Genomic DNA, 16,734 nt, shown 5'->3' on the forward strand with positions numbered 1-16,734 from the left:
GAAAGCTTTTGACAATGTTGACTGGAATACTCTCTTTCAAATTCTAAAGGTGGCAGGGGTAAAATACAGGGAGCGAAAGGCTATTTACAACTTGTACAGAAACCAGATGGCAGTTATAAGAGTTGAGGGACATGAAAGGGAAGCAGTGGTTGGGAAGGGAGTAAGACAGGGTTGTAGCCTTTCCCCGATGTTATTCAATCTCTATATTGAGCAAGCAGTAAAGGAAACAAAAGAAAAATTCGGAGTAGGTATTAACATCCATGGAGAAGAAATAAAAACTTTGAGGTTCGCCGATGACATTGTAATTCTGTCAGAGACAGCAAAGGACTTGGAAGAGCAGTTGAACGGAATGGATGGTGTCTTGAAGGGAGGATATAAGATGAATATCAACAAAAGCAAAACGAGGATAATGGAATGTAGTCGAGTTAAGTCGGGTGATGCTGAGGGTATTAGATTAGGAAATGAGACACTTAAAGTAGTAAAGGAGTTTTGCTATTTGGGGAGCAAAATAACTGATGATGGACGAAGTAGAGAGGATATAAATGTAGACTGGCAATGGCAAGGAAAGCGTTTCTGAAGAAGAGAAATTTGTTAACATCGAGTATAGATTTAAGTGTCAGAAAGTTATTTCTGAAAGTATTTGTATGGAGTGTAGCCATGTATGGAAGTGAAACATGGGCGGTAAATAGTTTGGACAAGAAGAGAATAGAAGCTTTCGAAATGTGGTGCTACAGAAGAATGCTGAAGATTAGATGGGTAGATCACATAACTAATGAGGAAGTATTGAATAGGATTGGGGAGAAGAGAAGTTTGTGGCACAACTTGACCAGAAGAAGGGATCGGTTGGTAGGACATGTTCTGAGGCATCAAGGGATCACCAATTTAGTATTGGAGGGCAGCGTGGAGGGTAAAAATCATAGGGGGGGAGACCAAGAGATGAATACACTAAGCAGATTCAGAAGGATTTAGGTTGCAGTAGGTACTGGGAGATGAAGAAGCTTGCACAGGATAGAGTAGCATGGAGAGCTGCATCAAACCAGTCTCAGGACTGAAGACCACAACAACAACAACAACAACAACAACAACAACATGGACGATCTGTGGAGAGAAATTAAGCTTATCCAAGACAAAGCAGAAAAAAGGGTAACTTCACTTAATGTTGTATTAACTAATGAAGCGGTGACTAATTTGCAATGGGGAACTAATTCTGATTTGCAATGGGGAACTAATTCAGTGTTATCTAGACAATTCCCTAAATTTAAGCCGGACGGAGAGGTACATCCGACCCATTTCTTAAAAAGATTTAACCAAGCTTTACCAAAAAATTTGGAAGATTCCAAGATGATCTAATTTGCTGTGGAGTACCTTGTAGGGAAAGCCTCAGAATGGGGAACAGTAAGTACTGCGAATTTTTCCTCGTGAGGAGACTTTCAGTAGAAATTTCAAGACAAGTACTGGTCTGCCAATGCTCAAGAAAAGTTAATATCAGATCTATGGGACCCAAAATATAATAATACGTGGGGTACTATATGAAAAAAAAAAAAAAAAAAAAAAAAAAAAAAAAAACCACCAACTATCTCCCAGGGACGTTAACACACTGAGTTAACGGACGCAGCGACAACCGTCGGATCCCAAGTTGTTTTCAGTGTTTTTTTTCCAAAATAGTTTTCTTGCACTAGCGTCCTTTAAAATCTTAAACAATTCTGTCATCTATCCCCCAGGGACGTTAACATTCTAAGTTAATGGGCGGAGTAACGACCATCGCATACAGAATTGTTTTCGGTGCTTTTCCCAAAAATAGTGTTCCTGCACCGATTTCCTTTAAAATCTAGGACTATTCTGTAATCTTATTGCTTAGAAAACCAGATAGGACTGTAAATAGCGAACAACGTAAGAGAATAACAGAAAAAAGTGATATCTAGACGAAATAAACTGAATAGAGTATTACATTTGTGGAAAATATAATATGATGTGACTAGCTGAACAACTGTTATACCGTAGTGTATAGATTTTTCTATTTTGTATAGAGTATTTTGTACCTTTTACGAGATGTGATATAGATGGGAGGGTTTGTATAAATTTTGAAAGGGGTGGGTATTGTAGCTTAAGTATGATTTACAAGAACAGATAAATCATGACTAACATAAAACACACATCCCACCTTTCAAACAACCCTCACAAACAAGTGTGGCTGATTTCCTTCCGGGTCCTCAAAGGGTGAAAGTGGGACAAGTCCATTCTGTAGGGGATGATTTAACACCAGACCACCTCTAGCATCTCACTCAAGTACCTGAGGCGTAGGGATCCTAGGAAAGGCGGGTTGGAAGGGTTTCCTGTCTTTGGGGCTATCTTCTTTCTCTTCTTCAATCCTAGCATCCACATGTTTTTCCCTCTTTTCATATTCACAAACTTCTATCGCTGAAGTCCTTCCTTATTTCCGTGTTTACTAGAAACCTAAATCTTTATTTAGGTAAGAAGGCCGAAAAATCGGACTACGCAAACACACATCCACATATACACAAACATTAAATTACATAAAACAAAGCCTGTCATGATGTGAGAACCGCCAGGTGTTGTAGGGGAAAATGTATGTACATATGGAGATATACACCTACATATAGGAACCTATGACGGTGCTACAACAAATGTGCATAAGAGGTGCACATAAACAAAGAACAGTGGCAGTTCTAAATAGAGATTAGAAGAGACACAATGAACTTGTGCACATTGAGAGACAAAAGCATATAAGATTATGGAACAAAAACACTACATAATGAACAACTATAAAGTTGTAATGAATAAAGGATATATAAAAAAGAGGCGTGAGCAAAGAAAGAATACGAAAGTGGGAAAGGAATTAATCATGTTGATCATTAAGAAACATCAGTGTAATAAGTACTCTGATGAATTGAACAGTGGGACGTAAATAGTATATGTAGACATAGTATCTATTGAAAATATAGACGTCGACAAGTAGAGGAGGACTCTAGGAAGTAAATGATACATTAAAGAATGAATGTGAAGTTTAAAATAGATTTATATATTTACCAGAAGATACTTAATTATGGTATACATAGAAATGTATACTAGAATAATGAACCATGAGGCCTACTCAGAAAGGATAGGGGGGGGGGGGGGCATACCCAGCATTCACTATGTACAATGGGCACGTGTACCTATGTGGAGATAGGACGATCTGTGGCCTAAAAAATAGGGATGTTTTGTAAGGGGCGTACCTACCAGAATGGAACGAGGAAGAGCTCTCATAAGGTCAACTCACAAGCACGGAATATGTGCTGATCCTAGGAGAAGGGGACACACACACTTTAAGTCTTTAGAACGTTAGAGAGTGTGGAATAGTGTGTGAAGATCTAGAGTGAACTGTGTTAGAACTGTACTTTACCAGTTTATTCGAGCTATGGGGTGATATTTAAACTAGTACCATTGCAAATATGCAACTTCCCATGGCATATGATGAAAAGCTATTTCCACATCAGTGTCATATAATCATGTATATTAGGGTCATATAATCAGTCTTAGGAAATGGCATGACTATTTGCTGGGTCACAAAGCAACACCAATAAGAGACCAGTATATTTTGATAAGCCGTCAAATGTTAGTCAATGTGAAGGACATCATAAGTATTTCTATAAGGACTTCTGGCAATGTAAAGGCCAGAACAACAGTAATGCTTGTCCACTAACAGATGGAAGGAAGCATCCTGCATGTGAGAATCTTTGTGGGAAAATAGTAATGAAAGAAAATATTCCTGCAGGGCTTATCTTAGATGCAAAGAAAAGTGATGGATGATGTATGACCTGATGCTAGATTATATTTATTTAAAAACACCTTTATCTACATTTTTTGATGCTAGATTGGTTGAAGGTTGTTTGGAACATAATATCAGGCTCTTTGCTTAACAGAGGAAAAATGTTGGTGTTGGATTCCTTCAGGGGATACCTCACACAGGCAGTTTAGGATCTGACACCAAAGAACAATACAGATCTGGTAATAATGACTGGTGGCATGACCTCACAACTTCAATTAATGGATGTTGTGAATAGACAATCCAGTTTCACTTGGGACAGCTTTACAGAGAGTGGCTTCTTCAAAGAGAACATGCCTTCATTCCTAAAGGGAAGGTTAAAGAAACCCTCAGTATCTGTGCTGGAACAGTGCATCCTCATTGCATGGGATAAAATTGCAAGTGAATCAATTATGAAAGGATTCAGAAAGTGCTACACGTACAATGTTATGGATGGCTCAGAAGATGACATACTATGGGAGAAGTGCTAGAAAGAAAGAAATTCGAAGTACACTTACGAATTAAGATAGTGATGAAGATGATGATGATGAAAAATATTGATACCACAAAGACAGTAAGCACAGAAGGAATCGAAAATAAAAATTAAGGTAAACCATTTATTTCTGTTTATTTGATTTCTCCTTTCATTATCAAAATGTAGACAAACAATAAATGGTACAAGTTTGGGGATACACTGTATGTCAATAACACAGTTTATTATTCTGGTTAGTCACACTATGTTAAAAATAAAAATTTCTCAAAGAGTCTCTTAAAACAAGGGGTAAAGGTTATCTTATATTCCAGGGGGTAGTATTATATTCGGGTAAATACAGTAGTTTTACCTGGCAGTTAAGACTGCATGTGTAAATTCATTGAATGCTTCTAGCGCAACTTTAATCTGCAAGGATTTAACTTCCTTTGAATTAACTTTACAGCTCTCTTTGTTTTTGTGCTAACTTTCTAATACTTTGATTGAAATTGGTGAACCCTTCCTATCTGTCATTATCAACAGCTGGTTGCAGAGCCACTTTCACATCTTCAATAGTACTAATCCAAGCAAACACTCCTGAGTCTGCACCAGTTCTACTACCCTTTCTGACCTGACAATTTCCCAAAAGATTCCATCATGCACTTATTTTTGGAGTTCCTAATAAACAGAAATCCCTCCTCTTGTGCCAGTCAACAGACCACTGAAATATTGGACAAGTTGCAACAAGTAATTAATGCTGGAAACTCCTCAAATTTGCTGTTGATGTATGAGTGTAAAGGAACAACTGGCAGCTTCTGTCTACATATCTGCAACCTTGCCACTATCTGCCAATCATCCTTGAGTGTGATCAAACCTGCACAGTCAAAGATAGGGATACAAAGGAATAACTGAGTTACCTGAGATGGTACAGATGTTACCCCAGGTGCCCCATCATTGTCATAGTCCAAAACAGCACACTAAAGTCTGTAAACCAAAGCCAACCCATGTTCTAACTGTTTGCTGACAGTGGCCAATTACCCTCCACACGTACACAACAAATACAGTTCCTTGGTAGGCCCCCCCCCCCTCCCCCCCCGCCCCCTCTGTCTGTCCTTTCTTTCTTTCTAAGATATATTTTATACTGTAGTCCGTCCCATCCTTATGGATTGTGGGCTATGGATTTTTTTTTTTAATTTACAACTTGTATGTCACAGTAAAATAGAAATAAGTGTAAACCAATACAGTCTATGTCAATTTGATGAGGCATTTATAAATTAAGACTCACCACAATTCTTTCTCTGTGAGCTTATCTCCCAGGTTGCCAATGTACAAAGTTGTAATAGTCTTATCTTCTGGTGGTTCTAGCTTAGGCATTGCGGAGGCTCTACGCATAAGTTTTTCTGCAACTGGGTCATTAATTCCATAGTACCTGTTCAAAATTCAAGAATAATTATTTCTGCAATTGTCTTTGGCTACATTCAATTTTTAAAAATGATTTAATCTTGTTTCAACTCACATAGACATCAGTACATGAGCTCTTCAACTTTTAAAGCCTTCTTCATGAAAACAATCTTACAATGTGTCTCAAATGCATAATTTTTGTTGTTGAAAACTTATCATGGAAAGGTTTTGTATAAACAGCAATCATTGATTTGCGTAATACTCTAATCTGACTTCAAAGAATGCAAAATTACCTGTCCTTAATATTCTGATCAGCAAGTGGATCATCAGGGTCAGTAGGTTTCTCATGACGATATGGACACTCCTCACCACGCTTGCATTCTCCTTTCACCCAGAATGAGCATATATGTGGCCTATTCCGCTTATAGTAAGGGCTTGTTCGAGCCAATTTCATAAGCAGATCACTGGCTGCTTGTGACTTTCCCACAGCACCAGCTGGAGTTGTTGCATCAATCTTTCCTAACTGCAGAGCGATAATAAAATTATAAGCAATTCACAGTAATGAAAGCGATTACAGCTAATTTTAAAAGGGGTGCTAAATAAAAGGTAGGTATTTACTATTTTTCTACTCTAGTATAAAATACTACAATGTTTCTTGAGAACAACAGTTGATGTTGGTTTTACAAAACAAAAACGAAATAGTCATGCGCATGTGTCTGACAACATTTCTGCAACAAAATGACATGCGAAGAATCATACAGAACACCCAGTCTATTTACAATGAGTGGTTTGTGGCTTTGAATCCTTTGTATCCTTACTAGCTTATGAAATGTTACAGCAAAAATGCTGTCGAAAAGAATCAGTACTATCAAACATATTTAAGAGAATCAAATATCTAGTTAGCTCTGAGCTCAAAGAAACTGGCACACATGCAGTGTGTACAGATTCAACTTAATTTTTATTACTGTTTATACCAGATATACTAACAAAGACTGCACAATTCAGCATGTCAGTGTGTTTGTGATGGCCATTGATACAATACATTTGTTTAGATCTGGATCATCAATAAGCCAATAAGATGCTGTTGGAATGAAAGCAGTTACATAAAAACACAGCAGCAGTTAAGAACATGGAGGAAAAGTGAAAGAATGACAGTATCTGCAATACACTGTAATGCACTGTAAACAGCAATTATACCAATTTTGGAAGTTTTCTTTTTTGTGTGTAAAAATTCAAAGTATAGAATGCTGCAAGGTATATCAAGCGAACTGTAGCTTGTGTTGTGAAGAATAGAAATTTAAGAAACATGCCTTGAAAAATTATCATAGAGTTTCTTCTCAAAATATAATGCTGAACACGCATACATTACCTCCTTATCCATATTTTGAATATAATATTCTTTGTTGACATCTGATCGCGGGAGGTCATCCTTAATACGCAGGGCTGCATCCCGAACTTGAATTGGTAGTCCATATTCTAGATCAAGTAGGCACGTTTGGCAGACGTTCTTCAGCCGACTGCATGTCTGGCACACCTCAGTTTTTTTAAAACGCATGCGTGCTCCAGGGCACCAGCGAAAAACTGTAAATGGGCGTGAACATATCTTGCATTCTTTGCCATATCGTTCCTTTGTCTGAAATATGTTGAATTTGAATTTGTGTAAGATTTTCAGGGTACAGTATAGACAGATAAATTAATTACTTCCGACTTCTGATGTCTCAAGTGATTCGGACAAACAACACTTCAGCAAAAAATTAAAGCAAGCCAATACACAGCAATGAGTAAGTAAAGCAGACATCATCTGGAATATAGATTCAAACACCACAGTGCTTTATCCAACCCGGTTATGTGTGGAGTAGTATACCCTTCCCTACACCTCATTCAAGAAGCACCTCACCTGGCCAGTCATTGACGAGACCTGTAATCTAACATGGAAATGGAAGAACTATACAAACAGGGGTTATCAGTATAAACACTAATGTGTCTTAATCACAAAATAAAGTGAGTCAGGGACGCAAAAGAAAGGAACAATAACGTTTACCATCCTGTCGACAGAGAGGTCATTAGAGAAAGATTGAGCACATGCTCTGACTGGATAAGGACTCTGACCAAGTCCCCTTAAAGGAACCATCATAGCATCTGTTTTGAGTGAACTAGGAAATCACAGAAACACTAATTCTAGAAAGCCAGATGTGTATCTGGATCTTCCTACTCCCATATCCAGGCGCAGCTCAGTAGAAAGATAGTTGTGTGATGGACTTCAAAACCTAAGAAATGGGTAATAAAAAAAAGTTGCTCAACAGAAATAATAAAATATCATACTGATGAAAAGATGTTACTAAAACTTTTCAATATTTTGACATAATACATACTTTTCAACTTTAGATGCAAATTTCAACTGCAGAAGATGATGAGAACAGATGTTGCTGAAATACTCGTATTTTAAGATTTTAGTGATACCAGCCAGCAAATGCCCAACAATAAGTATTTTTTAACATGCTGGGAGATTCAACATACGTAATGTTTACTTTTTGCATAAGGGATGGATGAAAAAAGTTGTGTTAAATATTTGAATTAATTCACATCATTTATCTGTTGAAATATAAGTTCCTTTGTGCGTCCTTCACTCTCATTCTTAACTTTCTATGTGAAACAGGAGACAGAATCATCAACAGAGAAATAAGTTATGTTCTTTGGAAAATAAAACACAAATTTATTCAAAGCATTTCATGAACCGTATGTATTGTAATTATTCTTCACTGCTACCCTTTTCATAGCCACAGCATCTCTTCCCACAACTATTCCTTATGGTCTCCAACAACTCAACAAGATATGTTCCCAAGCACTGATCCCCACATCACATCTCAGATACTTCCATAAAATTTATATTCATATTAAATGCATTAACCACAAACACTACTGCCTTATAACAGCTGTCACCCACTCCTGGTTGGAAAGTCAACTAACTGGTTGGATGGTTGGTGGTTAAGGAACTAAATAGTGAGGTCATTAGTACCTCAGTAGATTGGTAGTGCATATGGAATTAGTGACGTCTGCCACGAACGTGTTCTTATGATGAAAGTGTATAGAAGTGGTTAAAATCAAGACACTGAAGGCAATACTGATGTAACAGCTGTGAAATAATTTACAGATAATTATGTGGACTGGGCTAGTACTAAGTCAGAGAGGATGAGGGATATTCTAGGATTCCTCTATACGAGAGAAACCCCACCTGTGTCTGACCCCCACCAACCAGATTTAGGGCAAAGACTATTACAGAGCAAAGAATGCCTTTTAGTCAGGAGATTCAGAATAGTAAAAGTGTGAAGACTAAAAATGTACTGGACATTAGTTGGACAGCAATCATGAAAACAAGATGAGAGAAATAGGCAAGGCACCTGGTAGGTGGCCTCAGGGCTCTGCATACGACAAGAGCTGTCCCATCCACAGCTGTCTCATTCCCTGATCAATTAGCCTCAAAGTATTAAAAGAGCAAGAACCACTATTCAACAGAGCACAATCCATAAAATTGAAAACAGGGTGTGGCAGAAAGACTGTGTCTAAATGCAATTAAAACAGAGTAAAACAGGGATGAAAGAGGCATTGGAAAAGGAGGTAGAGTCGAGGATCCTCAAGACCCTTGCTGCGCGTGACACCCCAAACCCTACCACCCCACCCTGTCCCGAAGGCCCAACCACCCCACCCTGCCCTGAAAGTAGAGGAAAATCTTATAACCGAGAATACTGATTTTGGTTGGAGAGATTGGTGAGAAAGAAGTGCTTTCGTGGCAGGGATCAGGAGAAGGATAATAGGTCTTTGATAAGTCCAGCATGGTTAAATTTGGATGCACATGGTTGTCACAAGTTTTCTCATGTGAAATTTCCTAATTTCCAGTAAAGTTTTAGCATTTTTCCCTGAAAAATTTTGAGGTCTCAAGAGTAAGTAAAGACACGCACACACTCACGCACAAAAAAGGACTTCTGTATTTCTAAACGTGTGAGCAAAAATCTTAAGTACTATGATCCACATCTTTCATAATGAACTGTTTTTAGACAGAGAAAGCAAGCTAAATGGTATGTGGGTGTTTCATTAAGATAAGTGGTGTTATTTTATTTCAATAAAACGAAACACATTTGGTGACAAAAATGAGCATTTTGTTGGAGTTGCAAGATGGATTTAAAATACCTTCACTGATTTCAGAAATAACCTCAGAAAAAAGTAGGCCTCTTGAAAGAAGTGTGTAAGGTGGGGAAAAGTTGTGTAAACCAACACTGTAAGTGACTGTCAACAAAATATTGGTTCTACTATGTTCATTGTTGTCAGTTATTACACACTGTGTTATGTCTATTACTTTACAGGCACTGTGTGGTTTTTCTTTCAAGAACTACATGAGTATATAGACTACAAATTGCCAGTGACTCGTCACAAATTCTTCTTCTTATCATCCATACTTTCTAATATACAAACTACTTCCGAAGTGAAAAAATGTTACTAAAATAAATAAAATGTCTGTAAAATGGCACCTGTACAATGTACTTGCGGTGAGACAGTCACAATTCCTGATATCCATTGCCTGTGGCCTCTGACCTGCCAAGGAGCACCGCAGTCCTGGATGAACTTCGAAACACGAACATACCTGGCCTGAAGGTAGATCGGTGAGACTAGACCTGATGGGTAGGGCCTGTACATGAATGGGAAATGATGGGCTTCAGATCGGCAGGCCCGATCCATTAGAGGTACCCACAGAGGTGGCCTGTAGGTCTGGCCCGTCATGGAAGTCTACTCATGCAGCCAGCTATTCATGTGTCACAGACACCATGCTAACAAAATGAGACTGTGGTGAACAATCCATGCACCAGATAACTTGCGTGAATACTATGAGAATCATTACTAATGAGGATAGGGAGCAGCACACTGTAAGGACGATTGCTGAGGTGCAGAGAGGCGCATAGAAATGCCAATCACACTCTCACAACCAAATTTTTGGCCATAGCCTTTGTCAGAAAATGAGGGAACACACACATTCAGACACAACTCATGCACACATGACAGCCATCTCCGGCTGCTGCATCAACAGTCTCTGATAATCAGATCCAAACAAACCACTCCTCATGCCTCCCGCCTCTTGTTAGCAGCTACTAGGCTAGTGGCAAGAAGACTGCAAGCTGAGGGGAGAGGTAGAAGGGGAAGAAGCAGTAAGATTGAGGGAGTAGGGAAGCACCACACATAGTTAACTGCGCTCAGCCGGTGATGATGCATGACATCCCAGTAAATAAACAATTTCATCTATTCAGACAAAAATGAGATTTTCCAGCTTTTTTTCACATTTCCCCGATACATTTCAAATTCCATGATATTCCCCGATTCCAGAACTTGTTGAAAACCTGGTGTAGGGCTAAATGTGGAGCCTTTGGATAGGACTGAAACTTCTGTGGAGCTGAGGTTTTGGTGGAAAGGTTAACGACAGTGTTACAGGGATGTTTCCACTTTGGATTTGATAGAGAATTGGTAGGGAGTTGTGGAGTGATGTGCCGAGTTGAAAAGGTCAGTTAGGCAGGGTCTAGATGCTAAGAGGGATGGACAAGGAGGAACACTTGGGTAGCAGAGGGGTTGGATAGTGGTGCCCAGAGGCGGGAGTACGATGTCAGGAGGTTGGACAACTTATGGATGTGGTGTCAGGAATGTTCCTCCAGGTGCTGGAGGTAGGTGCTAGAGGCAAAGTATTCAGATGACAATGCTTAGCACAGAGGACCACAAAGAAGGGGCATTTGACCTGAATACAAGCTACTGTATGCAAAGTCTTGCAATCAAAATGTGTGTGTTGCTTGGTACATAAAATAAAACTACAGGTTTGTCTGGTATGACTGATGAGGAGGCAGCACAGGATGGTAGATTCATTATGGAAGGAACAGGAGGGAGGAGAGCCATGCAGCAATAGTCTCCTTGATAGTAAGAGTTTATTGGGAGAGGGGGGGGGGGGGGCGTAGCCCACCATATGTTGTTCCAACTCTGAGTCTTATTTGCACCCACGAAGTCACACTTGGTACTGTCAAAATGAACGTGGTGTGCAAAACGGTTGGGGAGTTCATTCTGTTGTGTATCCACAAAACCTGGAGCCCAGAAAGAGATAACCAAGCAGACTGTATGTGTAAGGTAAGACAGAAGGTCATGAACAGCAGATATCACCAGGTTGACGAGAGTAACAATGATCAGTGGCCTGGAGACTACTCAGTGAGTCACTACACGTTAAAACAAAATCACAGGAGGCTTGGTCATTAAAATGTAGGGCTCTGTTAGTGGCCATCAGCTCTGCTGAAAAAACACTAGATGTTCTCAGCAACGAATGTCGTTCCCGAGTGCCATCCTATTCATGACTTTAGAGCCATCAGCAGAGAGCTGTGAGATGCATTCCTACGGTTAATTCCACCAGAGTGCGGATATCAGAGGATCAATGCCCCTCCGCATGCAAAAAGAATGTGATAATTTGTATGAGGAGGAAATTCCGTTCCCATGAGGAGGAAATTTCGTTCCCTGCACCCACTCCAGCACTACACAGACTTCTATTACACCAAAGTACCCACAGTCTTTTTCCCTCCTCCACTTTTCCCCTTTTCTGCAACCCCCCCCCCCCCCCCATTTTCTAATCTCCTGACTGAACCTAGCTGCCCTACCCTGTGACCACGTACCTGTTTGCTCCCTCAAGCAGCATTTTACCATCCTCACCCCTACCCTGCTATCTCCCACTCCCTGCCCTAGCCTCCTCCTTACCACTACCACCGAGATTACTTCTCCTGTGATGTGCAGTTGCTCACAGTCCAATCTCAGTGGCCAGAGACACTGGTCACACAAACACACAGGTGTGTGTGTGTGTGTGTGTGTGTGTGTGTGTGTGTGTGTGTGTGTGTGTGTGTTTTATACTTGCATAAATTTGTGTGTACTTTAGAAGAAGGTATTTGGCTGAAAGCTCACATGTTTAGCAGTCTCTGTTTTTCCTGTCTGTGACTCCTCAACATCTCAACTACATGGAGAGCAGCAATCTTTCCTTTTCATAATACTGTTATTATACCATGCTGGATTTTCCATTAAATCGAAAAGGGAAGATATGTACATAGCCTGTTAATTCAAGGGATGCTCAATAAGTAATGCAACACTTTTCTGAAGCACACTGGTTGCATTCAGGATTCCAATACACCATGTTATCCCCCACTCTTTTGGCTACAAAACCTTGTCTTTTCAACACAATCTCTGTTCAATGTGACATCAATATGCGACCTTTCTGGGAAGGCCCATATTTCACCACTCTACTGGTACACATCAGAGCTAACAACTTGCAGCATCAATAACCTCCCCATCATCCACATACTGCTTCCCATGGAGTACATTTTCCATTGGGCCAAACATATGGAAGTCTGAAGGTGCCAGGTCTGAGCTGTACAGTGATATAGAAAAAACAAACAGTGGCTATTAAAACTTGGAAAAAAATTCTCTGAGAATTTTAGGTGTGCAGAGGAAGATTGTGTCAAGAAGCTCGTGATAAATTAATGGTGAGCAGTGGGGGGGAGGGGGGGGGGGGGGGTAGGCAGCATACCACAACATTCATATAACTGACACACTTGGAGATATTAAAATTTGTGCGTTACTGAACTCAATAAAATTCAATTTCAATGCTACGTTAAAAATGCAGAATTTCCTGAGATTTTATAAAATTCTCAAGATTTCCCTGACTTTTCCAGGTAACATATAATTCCCTGAGAATTCTAGGCTTCCTAGAATAATCACCACATTCTAACAGTATAATAAAGTTTCGTGAGCTCCTCTCGGATGTGCAGATTTGTGTGAGGCCTTGCATTATTACAAAGAAATTGGTTTGCATTTTTGTGTTGACGAACATGCTGTCCACATATTCCAACACTGTAGAAGTTATAGCTGTGTGCAGCCAGCTGGCACAAACTTGCTGGGATGACGGCAGATGCCTCGGCCAATGACTCATCATGCTTTTGTTCACTCCAGGCATTCTGAAGCACCTGCGAATATCTGTGACGCTCTGGTTTTCCACATATAACCCTCAATGACAACTCTGCTTGGAACGCACCTCTGTTGTAGATGCTATTTTGAAGGCTATGTATAGTGCTGCCGCCTATCAGAATTTCATTAAACTATAGGGGCTGAAGTGGGAATATTCAATGATGTCCCACAACAAATTCCAAATTTTTTCAACAAAAACTGGCTGAGAAAAAAAAGTTTTGCATTACTTACTGAAAGCATCTCATAGTAATTTCGTGTGGCTCACGGACTCTAGCAAGTCTTCCAATTAGACAGCACTTCATGTCCATACTGGACAACACTGACTTCATCCATGACGGTGCATGGGCAGCACAAAATGCATGAACCCCAGAAAAGCAAATGACAATAGTTCACACAATCATGACAATGGTGTCTTGGAGTGAGGGAGCAGTGAAGGTCAAGCCAATACTCTTGATCATGTAGCAACAGGCCATGCTGTGAGAGACATTAGGATAATGAAACCAAATATAAGCAACTTGACAGAAATGACTTGCACTCGCCTGCAAATAGATGGTGATAACAGCAGCACAAAAACAAATACGAGCCATGCTATTGAAACAATGAACACAGTGTGAGAAACCCTCACAGAGAAGTGAACTATGAGTGACAATATCCGAATCAATCTATTAGTGAACATCGTATCAAAATCCGTACAGTATTTCCTCAGATCAGTCTTCACAGAGAGAAAAATGCAGCATGGAACTTTTAATTTATAATACGTATGGCTGAATTCAAGGAGTTCTGAACTTCATCATCAGATGCAATGTCATGGTTTTCACAATGGCAGGGGACTTTAATTCATCATAGTTCAGCCCATTTGCATGAAATATTTATAAATTATATACACAAACTTTGCTGGTAAAACAGAGCACCTATCAAAATCACTACAGCAGTTCCCGAGATTAGCCTGAAAATACACACAGAAATGTGGCAGGGGACTTAAACTTCTATACATATAGAAGAGAATGGAGCAAAAGACAGATGTATACAAGAAGACAGATTGTACATGGAAAAGAATGTTGGGAGACTTCCTGAATTCCTATCATCCCAACTAGAGTGCGCGTGAACAGGACCATAACTACTGACAACATTTTTGTTCCATTTTCATTACTAAAGCAGCATTCCATTACTAAAAGATTTTATGGCCTTTCAGACCATTATGCAAAAATTTTAACATTAAAAGGAATTTGGAGCGTGTGAACTCACACCCATGAGCACTCAAATTCACACACAAACTACTTAGAATGTTAATCCAGTAGCAACAGACTTTTTTAAACCTCATTAAAGAACAAGAATGGCAAGATATTTACAGTGCCTGCGACACAGATGATAAATATGATACTTTCCCTCTATTAGTACATTTAAAACAGGGTACTAGAACTAACAAGCAACCTGGGTGGCTGACTAATGTGATAAAAGTATAATGTAGACAACATAGGAATTATATCAAAACATTAGAAATAATCAAAACTGAGTTGCAATAGCCCATTACAGAGGTTCATGTAATGTGCTTAAAAAAGTCATTATGGAGGCAATAATCATGTGGTATGCAAACAGAATAGCTTATTCTCTGGATAAATTTAAAGCAATACGGTCAGTCATGAAGAAACTGTCTAGCTGGTAGTACAATGTCGAAGACATAAAGCCAATATGTAGTAAAGCTGTTTTTGTTACTAATAACTCAGACATACATAAATTATTTATCAATCATCACTTTCTGAATAGGTGAATCAAATAAAAACTGAGTTTCCACAGGGAATCATATACCCATCTTAGAAACTGGCTTTCTAAGTCTGCTAGCTGAAATACAGCTTCATGATCTTCTAACAAGTTTCACAGATATGATGGCGTAGTCAGCAGGATACTAAAACACTGTGCCGTTTATGTTAGCCCTGTACTCAGCCACATCAGTAATTTTTGTTTTAGGAATGGTCAGTTCCCCGAATGATTATAGTATCCCATAGTGAAACTGGTTTATATAAAAGGAGAAAGGCACAAAATAGACCATTTTAGACCTAATACTATCCCATCAGTGTTTGCAAAAGTTATGAAAAAGTTCTATACATACGGGTAATTGATCATTTAAGACCACACAATTTGCTGTCAAATGTTGTTGTTGTCGTCTTCAGTCCAGAGACTGGTTTGATGCAGCTCTCCATGCTACTCTATCCTGTGCAAGCTGCTTCATCTCCCAGTACCTACTGCAACCTACATGCTTCTGAATCTGCTTAGTGTATTCATCTCTTGGTCTCCCTCTACAATTTTTACCCTCCAATACTAAATTGGTGATCCCTTGATGCCTCAGAACATGTCCTACCAGCTGATTCCCTCTTCTAGTCAAGCTCTGCCACAAATTTTTCTTCTCCCCAATTCTAGTCAATGCCACCTCCTCATTAGTTATGTGATCTACCCATCTAATCTTCAATGTTCTTCTGTAGCACCACATTTCAAAAGCTTCTATTCTCTTCTTGTCCAAAATATTTATCGTCCATGTTTCATTTCCATACGTGGCTACAATCCATACAAATACTTTCAGAAACGACTTTCTGACACTTAAATCTATACTTGATGTTAACAAATTTCTCTTCTTCAGAAACACTTTCCTTGCCACTGCCAGTCGACATTTTATATCCTCTCTACTTCGACCACCATCAGTTATTTTGCTCCCCAAAAAGCAAAACTTATCTACTACTTTAAGTGTCTCATTACCTAATCCAATTCTCTCAGCACCATCCGAGTTAATTCAAGTACATTCCATTATCCTCATTTTGCTTTTGTTGATGTTCATCTTATATCCTCCTTCCAAGACACTGTCCATTCCAAGTCCTTTGCTGTCTCTGACATCGGCGAACCTCAAAGTTATTTCTTCTCCACGGATTTTAATACCTACTCCAAATTTTTCTTTTGTTTCCTTTACTGCTTGCTCAATATACAGATTGAATAACATTGGGGAGAGGCTACAATCCTGTCTGACTTCCTTCCCAACCACTGCTTC

At 39.4% G+C, this 16,734-nt stretch overlaps 1 protein-coding gene across 3 annotated transcripts in view; it reads right to left on the reverse strand.

Annotated features, from left to right (window-relative positions):
- LOC124712739 (pre-mRNA-splicing factor RBM22-like) overlaps positions 1–16,734 on the reverse strand; it is a 48,118-nt gene that overhangs the window by 10,578 nt on the left and 20,806 nt on the right. For all 3 annotated transcript variants that reach the window (XM_047242896.1, XM_047242895.1, XM_047242894.1), the window contains 3 exons: positions 7,045–7,308; positions 5,969–6,198; positions 5,560–5,703 (listed from right to left, as the gene is read on the reverse strand). In XM_047242896.1, the coding sequence (XP_047098852.1) occupies positions 5,560–5,703; positions 5,969–6,198; positions 7,045–7,308 (638 nt within the window). The remainder of the gene's footprint in view (positions 1–5,559; positions 5,704–5,968; positions 6,199–7,044; positions 7,309–16,734) is intronic.

Source organism: Schistocerca piceifrons, chromosome 1 (assembly GCF_021461385.2).
Source record: "Schistocerca piceifrons isolate TAMUIC-IGC-003096 chromosome 1, iqSchPice1.1, whole genome shotgun sequence".
In the NCBI taxonomy this organism is placed as follows: domain Eukaryota; kingdom Metazoa; phylum Arthropoda; class Insecta; order Orthoptera; family Acrididae; genus Schistocerca; species Schistocerca piceifrons.